General features: G+C 48.4%; 1 protein-coding gene across 2 annotated transcripts; it reads left to right on the forward strand.

The window, feature by feature from the left end:
• The first annotated feature begins 1,368 nt into the window (after positions 1-1,368).
• Positions 1,369-15,924, forward strand: LOC101533474 (myosin regulatory light polypeptide 9). 2 transcript variants are annotated; one of them, XM_012925374.2, is made up of 4 exons: positions 1,369-1,709; positions 13,150-13,348; positions 14,391-14,552; positions 15,428-15,924. In XM_012925374.2, the coding sequence occupies exons 2-4, from the start codon at positions 13,165-13,167 to the stop codon at positions 15,598-15,600; spliced, it is 519 nt and encodes a 172-aa protein (XP_012780828.1). In that variant the 5' UTR covers positions 1,369-1,709; positions 13,150-13,164; the 3' UTR covers positions 15,601-15,924. The 2 variants fall into 2 exon arrangements, with proteins under 2 accessions (XP_012780828.1, XP_058532926.1); XM_058676943.1 differs by lacking the exon at positions 1,369-1,709 and adding an exon at positions 2,063-2,189.
• The last annotated feature ends 510 nt before the right edge of the window (positions 15,925-16,434 follow it).

The following is a 16,434-nucleotide window of genomic DNA, read 5'->3' on the forward strand; positions in this document are numbered from 1 at the left end:
TCCCGGGGCTTTCAAGGCGAGGACTCCAGCCGCTAGGCCACGCCGCCGGGCCCAGAACTGCACTTTTTAAACAGCCACAAAGTGGTCACTGCCTTTTGTATTTCTAGAAGCCTAGAGATCAAAGTCAAGGTACTGGGGTACTTCAAAAAGTTAACAAAAGTGGAATTAAAAATTTATTTTGGTACAAAAAATTTTTTCGAAACCCCTGTTTTTTCATAATACAAACTTTCAGGAGCTTTTTGAAGACCCCTTATGTGCATAGTCTTTAGAAAGTTTGTCAAATTTTTTATTATGAAAAAAACAGGGATTTCCAAAATATTTTGCACCAAAATAAACATTTTTCTCTGAAGTTTGAGTATTTCACAGTCGAGAGTGACTCCAGCCATGATCCTAAGAGGGCCAAGATTAGGATTAATGCGGGTGGGTTAGACCATACTTGGAAGAGCTCTGTGATAAGGGGAGATAACTTAGACCCAGGTGTGATGTTTGAAGAGGGCAACAGCATCCACATCACCCGCGTGCCAATTGGAAATAAAAAACTAGCCTCTGCACCTTTCCTACTTCCTCAGTTTTAAGGGTCAAGAATGTTTCCGCAGATCTATCCGGCTGTTCTTCACACCTGTTAGTATTTCAGAACTGCTCTAGAATGCTGAGACAAAACTGCTTTTCTACGAATTGCAGATTTAAGATTTGTAGAATCTCAACACCCCCCCACCACCACCACCAAATGGAAAAGACTGAATTATTCACTGGGGTCCCAGCAGCCAGCACGCCCGCAGGGAGTACGTGTCCACAAGGATCTGCCATTAGGCCAGCTATCCAACACTGCTTGGGAAGTCCTAATTCACCTTGGCTGTTCTGAAGTGAGGGGGAATCATCCTGAAGATTATAGCTACTAACATACACAACATGCCCAGGATGTAGCTGTGTATTCCACTTGGTCGTGCCCTAGCGCAGTATCAGCGTGCGCAGGGCTCTATGCGGGTCGCTCTGTCAGCCCTATAGGACCTTAGAGGAAATCTAGGAGTCTGAGTAAAACTGTGCCTGAAAGGCGAATGCGAGTTACAGCCCTGATAAATTAAGACTTTTTAAAAAGAGGGAGATGGTTTCCGAAGCTGGCGGGACACTTCTAAAAACGGTACTTGTGTACCCAAAACTCAGATGTAACCAGGCCCAGAGTACTTAAAGATGTGCTAAAATCCGTCAATCCTGGGTGGGTCTCTTCAGGCTCCAGGGGGAACCCCTCCCGCCCCCCTCACCTAACACATCCCCTAAAGCCTGGCCCGACAAGGCCCGCCCGGGTCAAATTCCAGCGCGGCCCCGCCCGGCCCGCGCCCGCCGGCCCAGGAATGCGGAAGGGCTGCGCATCCTCCGCGGAACTCGGGGGGTATGGGGCGTGCGGCGGCCCGACGCCGTGCAGCTGGCACGCAGACCTCCTCGATCGGAACGGGGCAGGAGGCGGCCACCAGGGTCTAGGCTGTGCGCGAGAGGCCCACGCAGCCCCGCTGCTCCGACCCCCGGAATCCGCCCGGTCGCGGGCCAGAACGCCAACCGCACCCCCAGTGCGAGTGGATTGGCCGCGCCTTCCGGTGCGCCCTGCGCTCCGCCTCTCCAGGCAGGAAGTGCCGGCGCCGCCACGGACCGGCCACAGCCCCGCACTCGGTCGCCGTCTCATCTTGGGCATCACCGCTTCGAGTGTCTGGCGCCAGGTGAGTGCCGCTCGGCACGGCGCACGGCATCTCTCGGGCTTGGTCCGCGCCCCCGTCGCCTTCGGGCCGCGCGCGCAGGCGGCAGGTCCCAGCCCGCGAGCTGCGGGGAGGCGCGGGACCTGTCAGGGTGGCAGAGGATGGGTGAGCGCATCGTCAGAGGGGCAGGCAGGTGGGAGGGTCCGCTCTGGGGTCCTGGCGGCGGCCTCGGTCTGGAAGTCGGGTGGGGGGGCCTGAGGCTGCAGCGCGGTTGAAGCTGGGCTGGGGAGACGCCCTGCTGGAGGAGGTGCCCCGGGGCCGGGGCAGCGCGTGGGCCGGCCCTGCGTCACCTGGATGACCTCATTTACCTGGTACCCCGCTGGCAGCGCCGTGGTTCCCTAGCGGCTCATCTGCGGGCCCCTGAGAGAGCATATTCCTGGGAGCTCCTGCCCAGGGGCCCACACCGTGCTAGAGAATTTGGGGAGGGCTGCTCGGAGCCTGCTGGTGCGTGGTTTTTGCCTAAAGCGGAGTGTCCAAGGACCGATATTGGAGGGCGAGGGTTAGCAAGCGGTGGTGCCCTAGGAGCTGTAACGCTCGCTCGCTGGGTCTTGCATCCTGGAAAGATTGAGTTAGTTTGCTTTGATTGAAGAAAAAAAAAAAAAAAAAAAACAAATACCAGGAACCAGGAAACGCGTCCGTGGAAAAGAATCCTGACCTCATCGAGGAACTTGGATTCTACCCTAAGAAGGAGAACTTAGTCTTTCTGTCTCGAACTGTGGTGGGAGGTCATGAACAAAAGCTCAGAGGGTTAGAGCTGTGTGAACAGGAGGCGGCGGGGGACAGCAGCCCGAATGGGACTGAGCCCTGGGATACAAGCTGGAAGAAAGAGTAGGTAGGCAAGGGAGGCCTTTGTGTCTTGAAAGCTTTTAGAGAACTAAATGTTATGTAAGAGGCCTCAGGGAGTCATTTTGGATTCTTCAAGGGAATACTGTGAAGAAGGGGTTGTTGAGAGGTCTAATCTGGCAGCTTTTATTTCAGATGGATTTGGAGTGGTCTTACAGATGGTCTTATGAAACCTCTTCGTTTTCTGTTGGAGGAGTTGGGAGCGCAGAGGGCTGAGGTAACCCGCGCAGGGTGGCTTGAGGACCTCAGTGGGTCCACTGCTATTCGCTCTCAGCTGCAGGTGCACCCTGCTCAGGCACTTCTCTGACGACTGGCTGGTGTTCACCTGTGCTTTAAGGAGGCTGGGTTTGCACAGGATGCCGCGTTGGTCCAGGACAAACTCCCAGGGGAGTGGAGCCAGTGTCAGAAAAGGTGGGGGGGGGGGGGGGGGGCTGGCTTTGCCTCTCCTGAGATGAAAAGGGCCAGCTCTTAAGATCCTATTTGCCTTAAATGTTTCTTGCTTGCCCCCTACCATCTCCCCCTTCTGAAGGAAGCAAACTGACAGCTGACAGGTCTCTAGGAAAGGGATGTGAGTTTATTGTGGGGGGAACATCCCCAGTGAGTGAGTACCCTGTAATCTGATGAGGTGTGGAAGCTTATATACCCCTTCATGGGGGATGAGGTGGTGTGGGATGGATCCAGTGTTAGAGAAAAAGCAAGTGAATTTTATAGGTGTTGAATGAACCCCAAGAGTGGACAACAGCCTGGGACAAAGTTCTGTCTGGATTTTGGGTGTGGTGTCTCCAGTCTGCTTTCTTGAGAGTTAATTTACGCAGTTTAGTGCGGTTATTATAGGAGGGGAACCCAAGGCAGTTGTGTTTCCTCTGGGGGAGCTTTCCTTAGGTAAGGGAACTTGAGGGGAGACCCTCCATGTGCTGGGGAGAGGAGGATGGAGATAACCTGGTGCTGTGTAGATTCCAGGTGCGGCAGATCCCGTGCCACCCTTGGGAGTCGTGTTTTCTGAGCCCACAAGTGTTAGCTGGGTGGTGGCGTTGCTTTTTGCCCCTGACTGCTAGCCACATTTCTGTGGTAGACCATCAGCTGCCACGGTGCAGGAAATCAGGGGCTCAGGGTCCAAGCTCTGGAGCTAGATTCCTGAAGATGGATCCTGGCTGAGCTCCCCCATTTTCTACCTATGTGGCGAGTTACTCCCATCACAAACTGTCAGGATTAAATGTGTTTGTATGTGTGAGATTCTTAGACCAGTGGCAGTGAGCCTTAGCACTCAGTTACTGGCCTTGTTAGTGGTGTTTCTCACAGAGTGGAGCAGAGAGAGCTGTTTTGATGACATCCTCTTGGTGGAAAGACCTGTGAAGTTTGTGTTGAGCCGTACTGGGAGACCATACAGAAAAAGCTTATTTTAGAGTGCAGACCCAGGTGCTGCCTTATAATAGTAAATCTTAGATGTATGTGTTTCTGTTTGTGACCAGAAGAAAGCATTTGCAAGTGTGTTTAGTACTTATTGAGCACCTGCCGTGGGGAAGGCACTCTATTAGGCCCTGCAATCCAAGGGCAAAGGCAAAGCCCCTAAAATTTCACTTACAGGTTACATGGCAGTATAATAGTACTCAGTAAAAAAAAAAAAACACGTGAGCCATCATAAGCTCAGAACCATAGAATGCATGAAGTCAGTCATAGAAAAATTGTTGAATTCCGTTTTTGAGAAATTCAAAAGCAAAGAAAGCTAATCTGTGATTGTAGAAATCTGAACACTGGTTGCTTGTGGAGAGGCAAATTGATTTTGCAGGGAGCTTTCTGGAATGATAACATTTCTAACTTGATTGCCGAGATGGTTCTGTGAATATACACACTTAGAGAAACTTGCTGTTACGATTTGTACATTTCAACTGCATGTAAATTTCATTGCAATAAAGCAAAATGATAGAGGAGGTCAGGAGTGGAAAGGTTACTGTCAGTTGGAACAATCATAAAACCTGTAATACAGAAAGCAGTGACAGTATTATAATGTACGTAGTGTTAACATACATGTACTAAAGGAAAAGCTCACCTTGCATTAAGAAAAGTTGTAAAAAACTGAGTTTGACTCTGAAAACAATAGGTATAATTTATGGAACTGACTGATGATTTTTCCCTGTGTATACAGTTTAGAAACAATTATATATCATTAAGTACATGAAGTTTATTGCAAAATATTTGACTTGATTATATACTGAGTTATTTTTATGATTGCTATGCTCACACTGTTACTCATGTTTCTAGTCATTTGATTGTCCCAGTTAGAACAACATCATAAAAGAAAGATTTATTAATTTGAAAGTGTTACAGAAGTGAGAGAGACAAAGGGAGAGATCTTCCATCCCCTGGTTCACTCCCCATATGGCCACGAAAACCCAGGCTGGGCCAGGCAGACGCCAGGAGCCCAGAGTTTCTTCTGGGTCTCGGCGATGGGTGCAGAACGTGGGTCCTGACTGCTGCTTCAGGCCAGGACAGACCCCAGGGGGCAGTGGTGATGGCGCAAATAATTGGGTCCCATCACGTGGAGACAGCTCAGTATCCCCAGCTTTGGTTCAGCCTGTTCTGGCTGTGTGGACATTCTGAGGAGTGAGCAAGAGCTCTGTCCTTCCTCTCTTCTTTCTCTTTCTGCTATTCAAAAAAAAAAAAATTCTATTTTGCTGTTTTTTTAAAAAAGATTTTATTTTTGATTGAATGGCAGATTGTACACACAGAGAGAAAAGTCTTTCATTTGCTGGTTTGTTCTCCAAGTGGCCTCAACTGCCGGAGCTGAGGCTACCCAAAGCTGGGAGCCAGGAGCATCTTCCACAGGGTCTCCCACAGAGGGGCATGGGGCCAAGGACTTGAGCCATGCTCTGCTGATTTCCCAGGCCATCAACAGAGAGCAGCCGGGACATGAACCCCAGTGCCCATATGGGGTGCTGGTGCTGCTGGCAGAGAATTAGGTTGCACCACATGCTGACAGTAATTATTTTTTAAATGTCATTGGATTTTAGTCCGGGAATGGCTGTCTGCTCTGTTTGTGAGTTCACCTACTCTAATGGCCTCCGGGAATCAGCTTTGCTGAAAACAAGACCCCCTGTGCATCTGGGCATTCTAACTCTTCTGCTGCTGTAGTTTGGCTAACACTTGAATTCCTTGCCATCCTCTTGCTGGCAAAATCAGCTCCACCTCCCTGGCCTCTCCATTTACCTCATTTGTGAGTGACACGTTTGTGCTGCCAGTTTTTCAACCAGTGTTTTTTAAAAGTAAATTTAAGGACAGAGCTCTGAAGAGAACTCCGAATGTAAAACAGGAAGTCATAAGTCGGCAGAGGCAGAAAGCCAGAAGAACGGGATAGTGGCGATAAGAATAAAATGGAGAAGGGTGCGTGATGACAGTGACAAGAGGATGCCACAGAACCTGGGCAAAAAGTGGATACAAGGAGTTAGATTTTCCTAACCAAAAGAGAAGATTCCCCATCCAATGTAAATTTGAGTATGGCCCCTTTGAGGTTTGCAAAATTCTGTGGCTATGATTCTGAAATAAAGGCTTTGTCCTAGTTTAACATGAAAGAGGTCTGTCAAACTATGGTCTCACTTATTTTCTATTGGTGTATCACAAAATACTTCAGAACTTAGCACCAAAAGCAATCAACAGCTGTGAGGATCAGGAATTCTGGGGCAGCTTAGCCGGCTGGTTCAACTGACACCCAGATGTCAGCCGGGGCTGCCACTGCCCAGATGGGGGTCAGCACCCAAGACAGCCTCAGTCCCCTGTCACCATGGAAGTGTCCTGAACTGCTGTTGGCTCCTGCAGAGTGGGTGATCCATGCAAGAACAGAAGCTACAGCCTCTGTTGGGACCGAGTCCTACCCCTTCATTTCACTGTGTGGTTAGTTCCACAGAGCAGTTCCCTTTGGTGTCCAAGGGGACTGCACAATGGCATGAGAGTTGCTTAGGGGCCATCTTCAAACCTGGCTGCCTCTGGGGCCATCGGGAGCTAGGCAGGTGACAAACTTCATTCCAGAAGATGTGGGAGGTTACAGTAGGGGATTGTTCGTTGAGTACTTATTATGAGGGGCAATGTGGGGATGCCGGCCAAGTGATTTCTTTATACAGTTATTTGTGATGTTTGAAACAGATTTTTGTGTGAAATTTTCAGTTTTACTAAATGTTCGTAAACTAATTCTCTTTTTACGGGATTTTGAAGATCATTCCTGGGGTGACTGAGTGAACATAGCTGCAGGTTGTGTGTGGTTTCGTAGCTGCCGACCAGCCTAACCCTTTCATGGATGAACACAGTGGGCCTGGGAAAGCTTAAATGACTAAACGACATACAATTTGCACTTGGCAGAACTGGAATTAAAATCCAGGTCTTTGTGCTGGCACAGTGCACAAAGCTGGCACCCCTTAGGGCACTGAGTTGTGTCCTTAGCTGCTCCACTTCTGATCCAGATCTCTGTTAATGGCCTGGGAAAGGTAGTGGAAGATGGTCCAAGTGTTTGGGCTCCTGCCGCCTGCATGGGAGACGCAGGTGAAGCTTCTGGCTTCAGGCTGGCTCAGCTGTTACCGTTACAGCCATCTGAGGAGTGAGCCATTGGTTGGAAGGTATCTGTCTCTCCTCTGCACCCGTCTCCAACTTTAAAATCTTCAGAAACAACAGCAAAACAAAAGGGGAATGCAGGCATCAGTGTTGCCATTAAACTGTACTGACCAGTAATAAAAAGCCAGGAACTAGACGCATGCACAGCCACTGACATCTAAGTGGTGTCCAACCTTCAGTGTCTTGTAAACTTTGATGCATTTAAAAATGTACAGATGCCTGGCCCTGCTCTCAGGAATTCTTTAATTAGGGTAGCTTGGGGCTCAGACATCGGTTATTTAAACTCCCGAGTTGATTCTAATATGCAGTCAAGATTGAAACCAGGAGGCTAGCTGCTGTGAGAGCCATATGTACCCCTAAGTTGCCATATGGTGACAATAGCCGACTGGCTCAGATATTTAAAGAAGGTGTCTCAAAGGAATGTCAAGCGAGTCCCAGTGGCTGACACAGTATGGCTGGTGAGCGTCTTTCCTAGATGTCCATCCGTACAGACAGGATGAACCTCACACCTTGTGCTCACAGGTGGTTGTGATGTCTGTGTTTTGAGTTGCACAGTGCTACAGGTAACTGGAAACAGATTGTCAACCAAATATGTGGATACACAGCAAACTGTAAGAACAGTAGCCCTGCATCCCTGTCCTTGATGTAGCATCTGTGAGCTCTAAGTGAAGCCTGTTGTTGACTTCACGTTGGACATTTATAATCATAATAGAGCAAATTTGGAGGTGGAAGAAGCAGTTGAGTGTTCTTTGTTAATGTCACCTGCCAGGCTGTATATCAGGGACAGAGAAGCTTTTTTCTGCCAAGGGCCATTTGGATGCATTTATATATACCATCATTAATGGATCTTACAAAATTACTCCAGAGGCCTCATAGGGCCGTCTGGGCAGGTGTTGCCTATCCCTACCTTATATGGATGAGTCTTTTTCTGTCTACTTGTAAGCATAACGTTAGGTGGTGGCGTGTGTGTGTGTGTGTGTGTGTGTGTGTTAACACTTATGGGTTAAAGATAAATAATTTGACAAATTTGACAATTCCAGGCAAAGGTAAAAACTAAAACCATAACTGCTAGGGAATACTGTCACCTGACCAAACCCATCTAGGGCTGCTCTTTTTTTTTTTTTTTTTTTTTTTTAAGATTTAGTTTATTTTTATTGCAAAGTCAGATATACAGAAAGGAAGAGAGACAGAAAGATCTTTAATCTGATGATTCACTCCCCAGATGACTGCAATGGCCAGTGCTGTGCTGATCCGAAGCCAGGAACCAGGAGCCTCTTCTGGATTTCCCATGTGGGTGCAGGGTCCCAAGGCTTTGGGCCATCCTGGAATGCTTTCCCAGGCCACAAGCAGGGAGCTGGATGGGAAGTGGGGCTGCTGGGATTAGAACCTGCGTCTGTGTGCGATCACAGCATGTTCAAGGCTAGGACTTCAGCTGCTGGGCCACCGCGCCGGGCCCTAGGGCTGCCCTTGGTTGTATGATCCAGGAGGTGCCAGTCACAGCTCAGCTTCTTCTGTATGTGGTTCTTCCGGAATAGCTTGAATTTCTTTGGAAGCTCAATTTGAATTTAGAAGAAAGCAGATAGTGATCATTGTTGTATTATATCTGTAATGTTGAACATTGAAAAAAAAAATTGCGGCAAACTCAGAATAACCAAACTGTTTTGAATAAAATAGAAAATTTATAGCTAGATATAGAGGGACATAATATATAATAGATGAGACTTGAATCCTAGCTCTACCACAGGGTAATTTTGGGCAAATCATTATTAATGTCTTTGATCCTGTTATTGTTCTGTAAGTGGATGTATTTCATCCCATGCAATGTGATGTGGCCTAGCACAGGAAACACATTAAATGGTGAGCAAAGACCCTTATTCTGTCCTTGCTTGTAAAGCAGAGAAGTGCTCCCAGGACACCTGGGACTAGAAAAACAGTAAGAACAGAAACAAAGTGTGAAAGCGCCGAGTGCACTGGAGACGGACCAGAATTTTGGTGTTGCTGGAGGAAAAGCTCAAAGTGGAGAATGAAAAAAAACAAATCAAAATGGAGAATGGTTGGAGATGAAGCCAGAAAAGTCATTCTAGGGTAGGAAAAGAAGACCGCGTGCCACGTTGCAGCACTGGTACTGTGCTCTCTGGGATGTGGGGAGCCCAGGGAGGCCTTGGAAAGAGGAATGTGAGAACTCAGGTCGTTGTTGGACCCCTGCAGCTGAATATGAAGGGGTCAGGAGGCAGGGATACTGTGAGCAGACCAAACACCGGACCAGGAGGTGATGGAGTCCAGTCTGGAGTGGTGGCAGAGGGTGAGGCACATGAGCGCATCTGAAATACATTCAAAAAGTAGCACTTGATGTGTGAGCGAGGGATCTGTGGAGGGCTTTCCTAGGTCCCTGGCTAGGTGTGTGAGTAGATGACGGTGAGTTGGTAAACAGAAAACAGGAAGGGAAAGTTTTCAGTATGCTGAATATGCAGTGTTTGAGGGATAAACAAGGATCTGTGAGTTCAAAGCTCCAGGGCAAAGGAATAAAGCTTTATTTAAGCTGCGCCCTGCCAGGATGCTGGGAAGCATGCCTGTTTAGCAGAAATAAAAGTCCACAAAGAAAATGCAGGCTCCCCCCCAACCTTCATCATGGGAATGAGGAAGCCGAGATAGCATCAGTACGTCATCCCAGCGTTGTTCCCAGGGTGAGGGTGGGCAGGTGCTACACCAGATCTTTGATGTCCAGACCATACACTCTTTTTTCCACCTAGGACAATTGATTTCTTCTTTTGAAAAAAAAAAAAAAAAAACTTGAAAAGTGAAAGGCAGGTTTTACAGAGAAAGGAGGAGAGATAAGGTCTTCCATCTATTTTCTCTCCCCAAATGGCTGCAACAACCAGGGCCGAGTTGATGATCCGAAGCTGGGAGCCAGGAACTTCTTCAAAAGCGTCTCCCCTATGGGTGCAGGGTCCCAGGAACTGGGCTGTTTTCCAATGCTTCCCCAGGCCACAAGCAGAGAGCTGGATGGGAACTGGAACATCCAGACACGAAATGGTGCCAAATACAATGCTGGCGCCACAGGGCAGAGGATTGACTTGCAGTGCCACTGCACCAGTCTGACGGTTTCTGGGAACCAGGGCCAAGAGTTGCCAAGTTTCCAAAGAAAAGAGAGATAAAATAGTATCATATACAATAAAGTGGCCCAAAAAGGTTTAGACTGTATTTGGCAAATCAAAAGCAGTTCCAGTGCAGTTGCAATGGAGAAGAGGGAACCAGATTGTGGTGGGTTGAGAGGTGAGTGGGGAGTGAGAAGAAGAAAACCAAGACCTTATCTCAGAAGGTAAGGAAAGAGAAGAAAATAGTTTCTTTTGGAACTGTCACAAATTCCCTTCAGATTGATTGTTTCAAAGCTTTGTCTCTTATATTAGTTGTGCGTACATAGGGTTTTTTTTCCCCCAAATATATATGTATGTATTTGAAGAGAGGGAAGGACCTCCCGCCCACAGGCTCACTCCCTAGGTGCCCACAGCAGCTGAGGCTGGGCCAGGCTTGGAGCCAGGCGCCAGCAGCTCCTTTGGGTGGCAGAGAGCCAGCTGCTTGAGCCTGCTGCCTGCCAGGGTGCTCACTAGGAAGCTGTGACTGGAGCGGAGCCGGGCTTCGTGCCCAGGCATGCACACCGCGGCAGCCCATGCTACGGCGCAGACCCGATAGCGGTGTTTTTAAATGAAGTGTGAGAATAAAGAAATGACGGCCGCAGTCCCGGGGCTGTGTTTGCTCAGTCTCGCGTTTTGCTGAGGGCCAGTTAGTGACTTGCTCTTCCGTCGGCCTTCTTCCTCAGTCTCCTCCATGGGCAGGTCACACTGGCGTCACTCTGTGATGTTCCTCCTCGCCATGTCAATGACCGCCCTTTTCTTTCTCACAGGCTTTTCCCGTAATAGAACACTGATGTGACTAAGCCTACCTTGACAAAGATTTGTGTATTTACTTGAAAGGCAGAGTGACTAGAGATGGAACCATCTGCTGGTTCATTCCCCCAAGTGGTCTTAAGGCAGGAGGCGGGAACCCCATCCGGGGCTCTCACATGGGTCAAAGCACCAAGCACTTGGGTTGTCTTCGGCTGCTTTTACTGTCACATTAGCGGAGAGCTGAATCGGAAATAGAGCAGTTGGAACTCCAGCTGGGGGCCTGCAGGCAGAGGCTTAACATGAAATGCCAGCACTGAGTGAGAATCAACAGTTTCAGAAGAATGAAACCATAGTCATGTGCCTTGCTCATGGACCACATTCTTTCTGCGATTTAATTTTCAGTCCAACTAAAGTACAGTATCAGGCTAAGTTACAAGAAGGAGAAGAAAATTAACACTTACTCAAAAAAGTAGAGGAGGTCAGGGCAGGAGCTGGCGTGTTGAGCAGGGACTTGAAAGCGTCCTCCCCCACCTCACCCCACGCTTTTAGCCCCATCCACTGTAGGCATTTGGCGAGTGAACCTGTAGGTGGCAGAGAACTCTGTTCTCTCTCTTTCTCTGCCTGTCAGATAAACAAATAAACAGAAATAGAAGAAACATTCATTAGGGAAAGAGCCCCGTGAGGCAGAGCTTCCAGTGGTCTCTGCAGTGGCACTGTGGGCACTGCTGACCCGACTCAGCGTGATGCGTGGCAGTGTGATGAGCATTGCCGAAACAGGGGAGCGTGTGCGTGAGCCTCGCAGCGTGTAGCTAGAGCTCATGGCCCATGTGGCTGACCATGGTCTCCAGCCACACTGGACAGCTAGCTGATGCCCCATGACTCACATCTGTCCTCTGAGCCCCCCGTTGGCCTCCCAGGTGTGACCTGAAACCCCGGGTATCGCATGAGACCATCCAGACATCTGCCCCGGTAGGTAGGGCATTGGGAAGGCTGACACTGCTCAGAAAGTGAGTGCTGGTGTCCATAGTTGGAGGGTGTGTTAAACTAGCAGAAGTGCAGTTTGGATCCTAACTCGGGACTTCCCAAGTCAAAAGCTGACAGCGTGTCTGTGTTTGTTTATTTGAATTATTTAAAACTGCAGCAAAGAAATAGGGTGAACATTGCTGCAGATTGGATCTTGAAGTGATTGATGGCTTTCAATAGAGATTGCAGTAGAGACCGCCACCAAAGCCACATTACGGTGAATCCCAGGAGTGTCGGGCACGTGGGAAGGTGGGACCAAGTTGTGCATTAGACTGCTGTTCTGGAAGTCTGGGGGTAGAGATGCAATGTGCGAGAGTGGGTTGTCACATACTGACTACACTGGCCTGCCTGTGATGCTGGGTTACCACTTTGCTTTGACGTGTAGGTGTTGTGACTTAACAGTGAGAAACAGGCTGGGAGAGGTCAGGTGGATTGGCAGCAGAGTGCCGGCAAGTACAGAGTCCCCGAAAGGGGAAGCGTGGCGGGGAGCGGGTCGGGCATGGCAGTGTGGGCTCGGCGCTCTGCCTGGCTGGCTCGCAGCACGCCGCACGCGTGACTGCGAAGTCGGAGCACAGCCAGGGAGGGGCTGGGGTGGTTTTCTAAGTGTCCATAAAATGTCAGTTACAATTTGATCCTGTATTTATTTTGATCCCCCCCCATTATTACATAATCTGCTGGAGGCCACTGTATTGGTGAACAATACTTGTAAGAGGTCGGCTGCGAGTCTTTCCGATAGAGGGAGCCCCATGCCTTCATCGCAGTTGTTGACACATAAGTACGTAGTAAATGCTAGTCTTTAAAAAATAATTTCAAACTATTTCCCATCAATCTGTAGATATTGGGGGTCATTAATAATTTCTTATTTCTTAATGCTTCAAAACTGTACACATTGTTTGGCTGCTGTCACATTGAAAGTAAAGTTCAGGTGTGCACTGATCGTTACTCGATTGAAGTAATATTTTTGTGTTAAGATGTTATTTATTCACTAACCTTAAATACTGTGTTCTTCTTGCTCTATGTTTTATGCATTTTTGTTTCATATGTTTTTTTAACTACAGAAATAAACAGCCACCATGTCGAGCAAAAAGGCCAAGACCAAGACCACCAAGAAGCGCCCTCAGCGCGCGACATCCAATGTGTTCGCCATGTTTGACCAGTCACAGATCCAGGAGTTCAAAGAGGCCTTCAACATGATCGACCAGAATCGAGACGGCTTCATCGACAAAGAGGACCTGCACGACATGCTTGCCTCACTGGGTAGACATGCTCTCTTTACAAGCGTTTATCTATTTGTATTGAAACACAGAATTAGAGAAAGAGATCTTCTGTCTGCTGGTTCACTCCCTAAATGGCTGCAATGACCGGAGCTGGGCTGGGCTGAAGGCAGGAACTTCTTCAGCTCTCCCATGTGGTTGCAGCGGCCCAAGGACTTAAGCCAGCATACACTGTGTTCCCAGGCCATTAGCAGGGGGCTTGATTGGACGCGGAGCAGCTGGGACTTGACTTGGCAAGTATTGGATTCCAATGCCTCATTGGGTGGTTTTATCCTCTATGCTATAAACCCTGAGCCCGAGACAATTCATAAACAGCATTTTGAAGATTAATCAATTTTTGGGCAACTGAAAAGATTCCTCTGAGAGATGGTAATATTAACGTTAAGGATGTAGGAATGTGACTTTGTTTAGTTCATAGCTCCAGGTGTTGGTTTTGCTTTGTTTTGAATACAAAATAGTAAATAGGGGCCTGGTATGATAGTCTAGTAGCTAGATCCTCGCCTTGCACACGCTGGGATCCCATATGGAACAGTTTGTGTTCCAGCTGCCCCACTTCCCATCCAGCTCCCTGCTTGTGGCCTGGGAAAGCAGTCGAAGATGGCCGAAGACCTTGGACCCTGCACCTGTGTGGGAGACCTGGAGGGGGCTCCGGTTTCCTGGCTTCGGATCAGTTTAGCTCCGTCCGTTGTGGCCTTTTAGGGAATGAACAGCGGGCAGAAGATCTCTCTTGTTGTGTCTTTCCTTCTCTCTCTATTTCTGCCTTTCCAATAAAGATAAATAAATCCTTTAAAAACAAGAAAGGGAAAAGAAATAGTGAAGAGGAATTAGACATGCATTTTTGGTGATCACCAAAATTTTGAGTTGGCAAAAGTTTTTAAAATGCTCTTAGTAAAAGTTAATTGAAAAATTTATTTCCAGTGGTGATGGAGCTTCTAAAAATATGTTGGGGAACAGGATAGTCACAAAATAATTGTTTCTTGAGGTCAGTTCTTTGTCCTTAAATGTGAAACTCTGCGCTCCTCTAGGGAAGAACCCCACGGATGAGTACCTGGATGCCATGATGAACGAGGCGCCGGGCCCCATCAACTTCACCATGTTCCTCACCATGTTTGGGGAGAAGCTGAACGGCACAGACCCCGAGGACGTCATCCGCAACGCCTTCGCCTGCTTCGATGAAGAAGCCACAGGTCAGTGCTGCTGGGTTTGACCCGGCTTCGTTACAGAGAACTTTTTAGGAAATTTTTTTTTAAAGATTTATTTATTTTTTATTACAAAGTCAGATATACAGAGAGGAGGAGAGACAGAGAGGAAGATCTTCCGTCCGATGATTCACTCCCCAAGTGAGCCGCAACGGCTGGTGCGCGCCGATCCGAACCCGGGAACCAGGAACCTCCTCCAGGTCTCCCACGCGGGTGCAGGGTCCCAAAGCCTTGGGCCGTCCTCGACTGCTTCCCCAGGCCACAAGCAGGGAGCTGGATGGGAAGTTGAGCTGCCGGGATTAGAACCGGCGCCCATATGGGATCCTGGTGCGTTCAAGGCGAGGACTTTAGCTGCTAGGCCACCGCACCGGGCCCAATTTTTTTTTTTTTTTTTTTTTTTTATGTATTTGGAAGGCAGAGTTATGTAGAGAGAGGGAGACAGAGACCTTCTAATCCCTGCCTCTTTTCCCAGATGGCCACAACAGCCAGGGCTGAGACAGGCCAAGCCAGGAGCTTCTTCCAGGTCTCCCACGTGGGTAGCAAGGGTCTAAGTGGGCTGACTTTAGGCACCCGGACTGGAAGTGGGGCTAGGATGTGAGCTGTCATGTGAATGGGAGGTTGCCATTGCCGGTGATGGCTTTACCCACCAGGCCGCAGTGCCAGCGCCAAAGGTAATTCAAAAGAAAACAGTGAAATGGTGAATGCAAAATGAGACAAGGTGTGAGCAAGAATGGCTGGGATACAACAGGGACGTCCTGCAGCTCCATCCTGTGTTATTCCTATTTTTATTTGCTCATCTGAGTTCAGACTGGATCGTCTGAGCGCCAGGAAGTGTGCGTGACTTCCCTGTTTCTGTCCTTCAGGCACCATTCAGGAGGACTACCTGCGAGAGCTGCTGACAACCATGGGAGACCGCTTTACAGACGAGGAGGTGGACGAGCTCTACAGAGAAGCTCCCATCGACAAGAAGGGGAATTTCAATTACATCGAGTTCACACGCATCCTGAAACACGGGGCGAAGGACAAGGATGACTGAGACAACTTAGCCCAGATCTTCTCTTATGTTCTCCGACTCTGTTCTGTCCCTCAGATACTCCCCCACCCTCATAGAACCTGTTGCATGCAACTTAGTTTCACAGCTTTGCCCCCTTTTTTGATGTATTTATTCCAGACCTTTCTGCCACTTATTAGCACATGTGTAATCAGACTGGAAATGGGGACGGACAAGGCTGTAAATTGTATTGAAAAAGAGATTGCGAATAAAAATCAACAAATGTGAAAGCCCAGGAAATATATCCGTATTTCTGGTTTTGCTGGATTTTTACCTTTTTACATAATAAAAATGCTATTTTGAAATAAAGACGATGCTGACTCAAATGAAATATAACGGCAAGTGAACTACCAAGTTGGGGGAAGTGGCTGTCCCAGGCTCCCGGCTTCATGGAGTTGTGATGTCATGGTGGAGTTGTGATGTCATGGTGAAGTCGGTTTCTCATGTAAAGCACAGTTGGCTTCAGAACCTTCAGTTACATGTTAGCATCACTCGCTGCGGGCTGGCTATGTCTTTGGTGTCTGTACTTATAGAACTCTGATGTTTAAATTCTTAAACAATAGAATGCATCTGGGACAGCATTAAACATGTTATCGATGTGAACTTTGTATATGAACAGAATTCTGAAGGATTGCTGTTGAATGTTGACTGTACAGAGCATGCAGAGGGTGTCATTTCCACAGGCTCCTCCCAGCAGCCTCAGCGGGCAGGTGGTTGCAAACCCCCGTGAGCTCTGAGTGGTTGATAATCACCATCATACGCAAACAAAATGGCAGGAAATTGTGTTGCAGGTTGAAAAACAAAAGAACAAGTCTTAGA

Source organism: Ochotona princeps, chromosome 18 (assembly GCF_030435755.1).
Source record: "Ochotona princeps isolate mOchPri1 chromosome 18, mOchPri1.hap1, whole genome shotgun sequence".
Taxonomy (NCBI): Eukaryota; Metazoa; Chordata; class Mammalia; order Lagomorpha; family Ochotonidae; genus Ochotona; species Ochotona princeps.

What these genes read in the sequence shown, in the direction of transcription:
- LOC101533474 (XM_012925374.2), top strand. Translation starts at nt 13,165, where the DNA reads ATGTCGAGCAAAAAGGCCAAGACCAAGACCACCAAGAAGCGCCCTCAG. An exon ending in CGACATGCTTGCCTCACTGG is followed by an intron (nt 13,349 to 14,390) that starts GTAGACATGCTC and finishes GCGCTCCTCTAG; the next exon opens with GGAAGAACCCCACGGATGAG. An exon ending in CTTCGATGAAGAAGCCACAG is followed by an intron (nt 14,553 to 15,427) that starts GTCAGTGCTGCT and finishes TCTGTCCTTCAG; the next exon opens with GCACCATTCAGGAGGACTAC.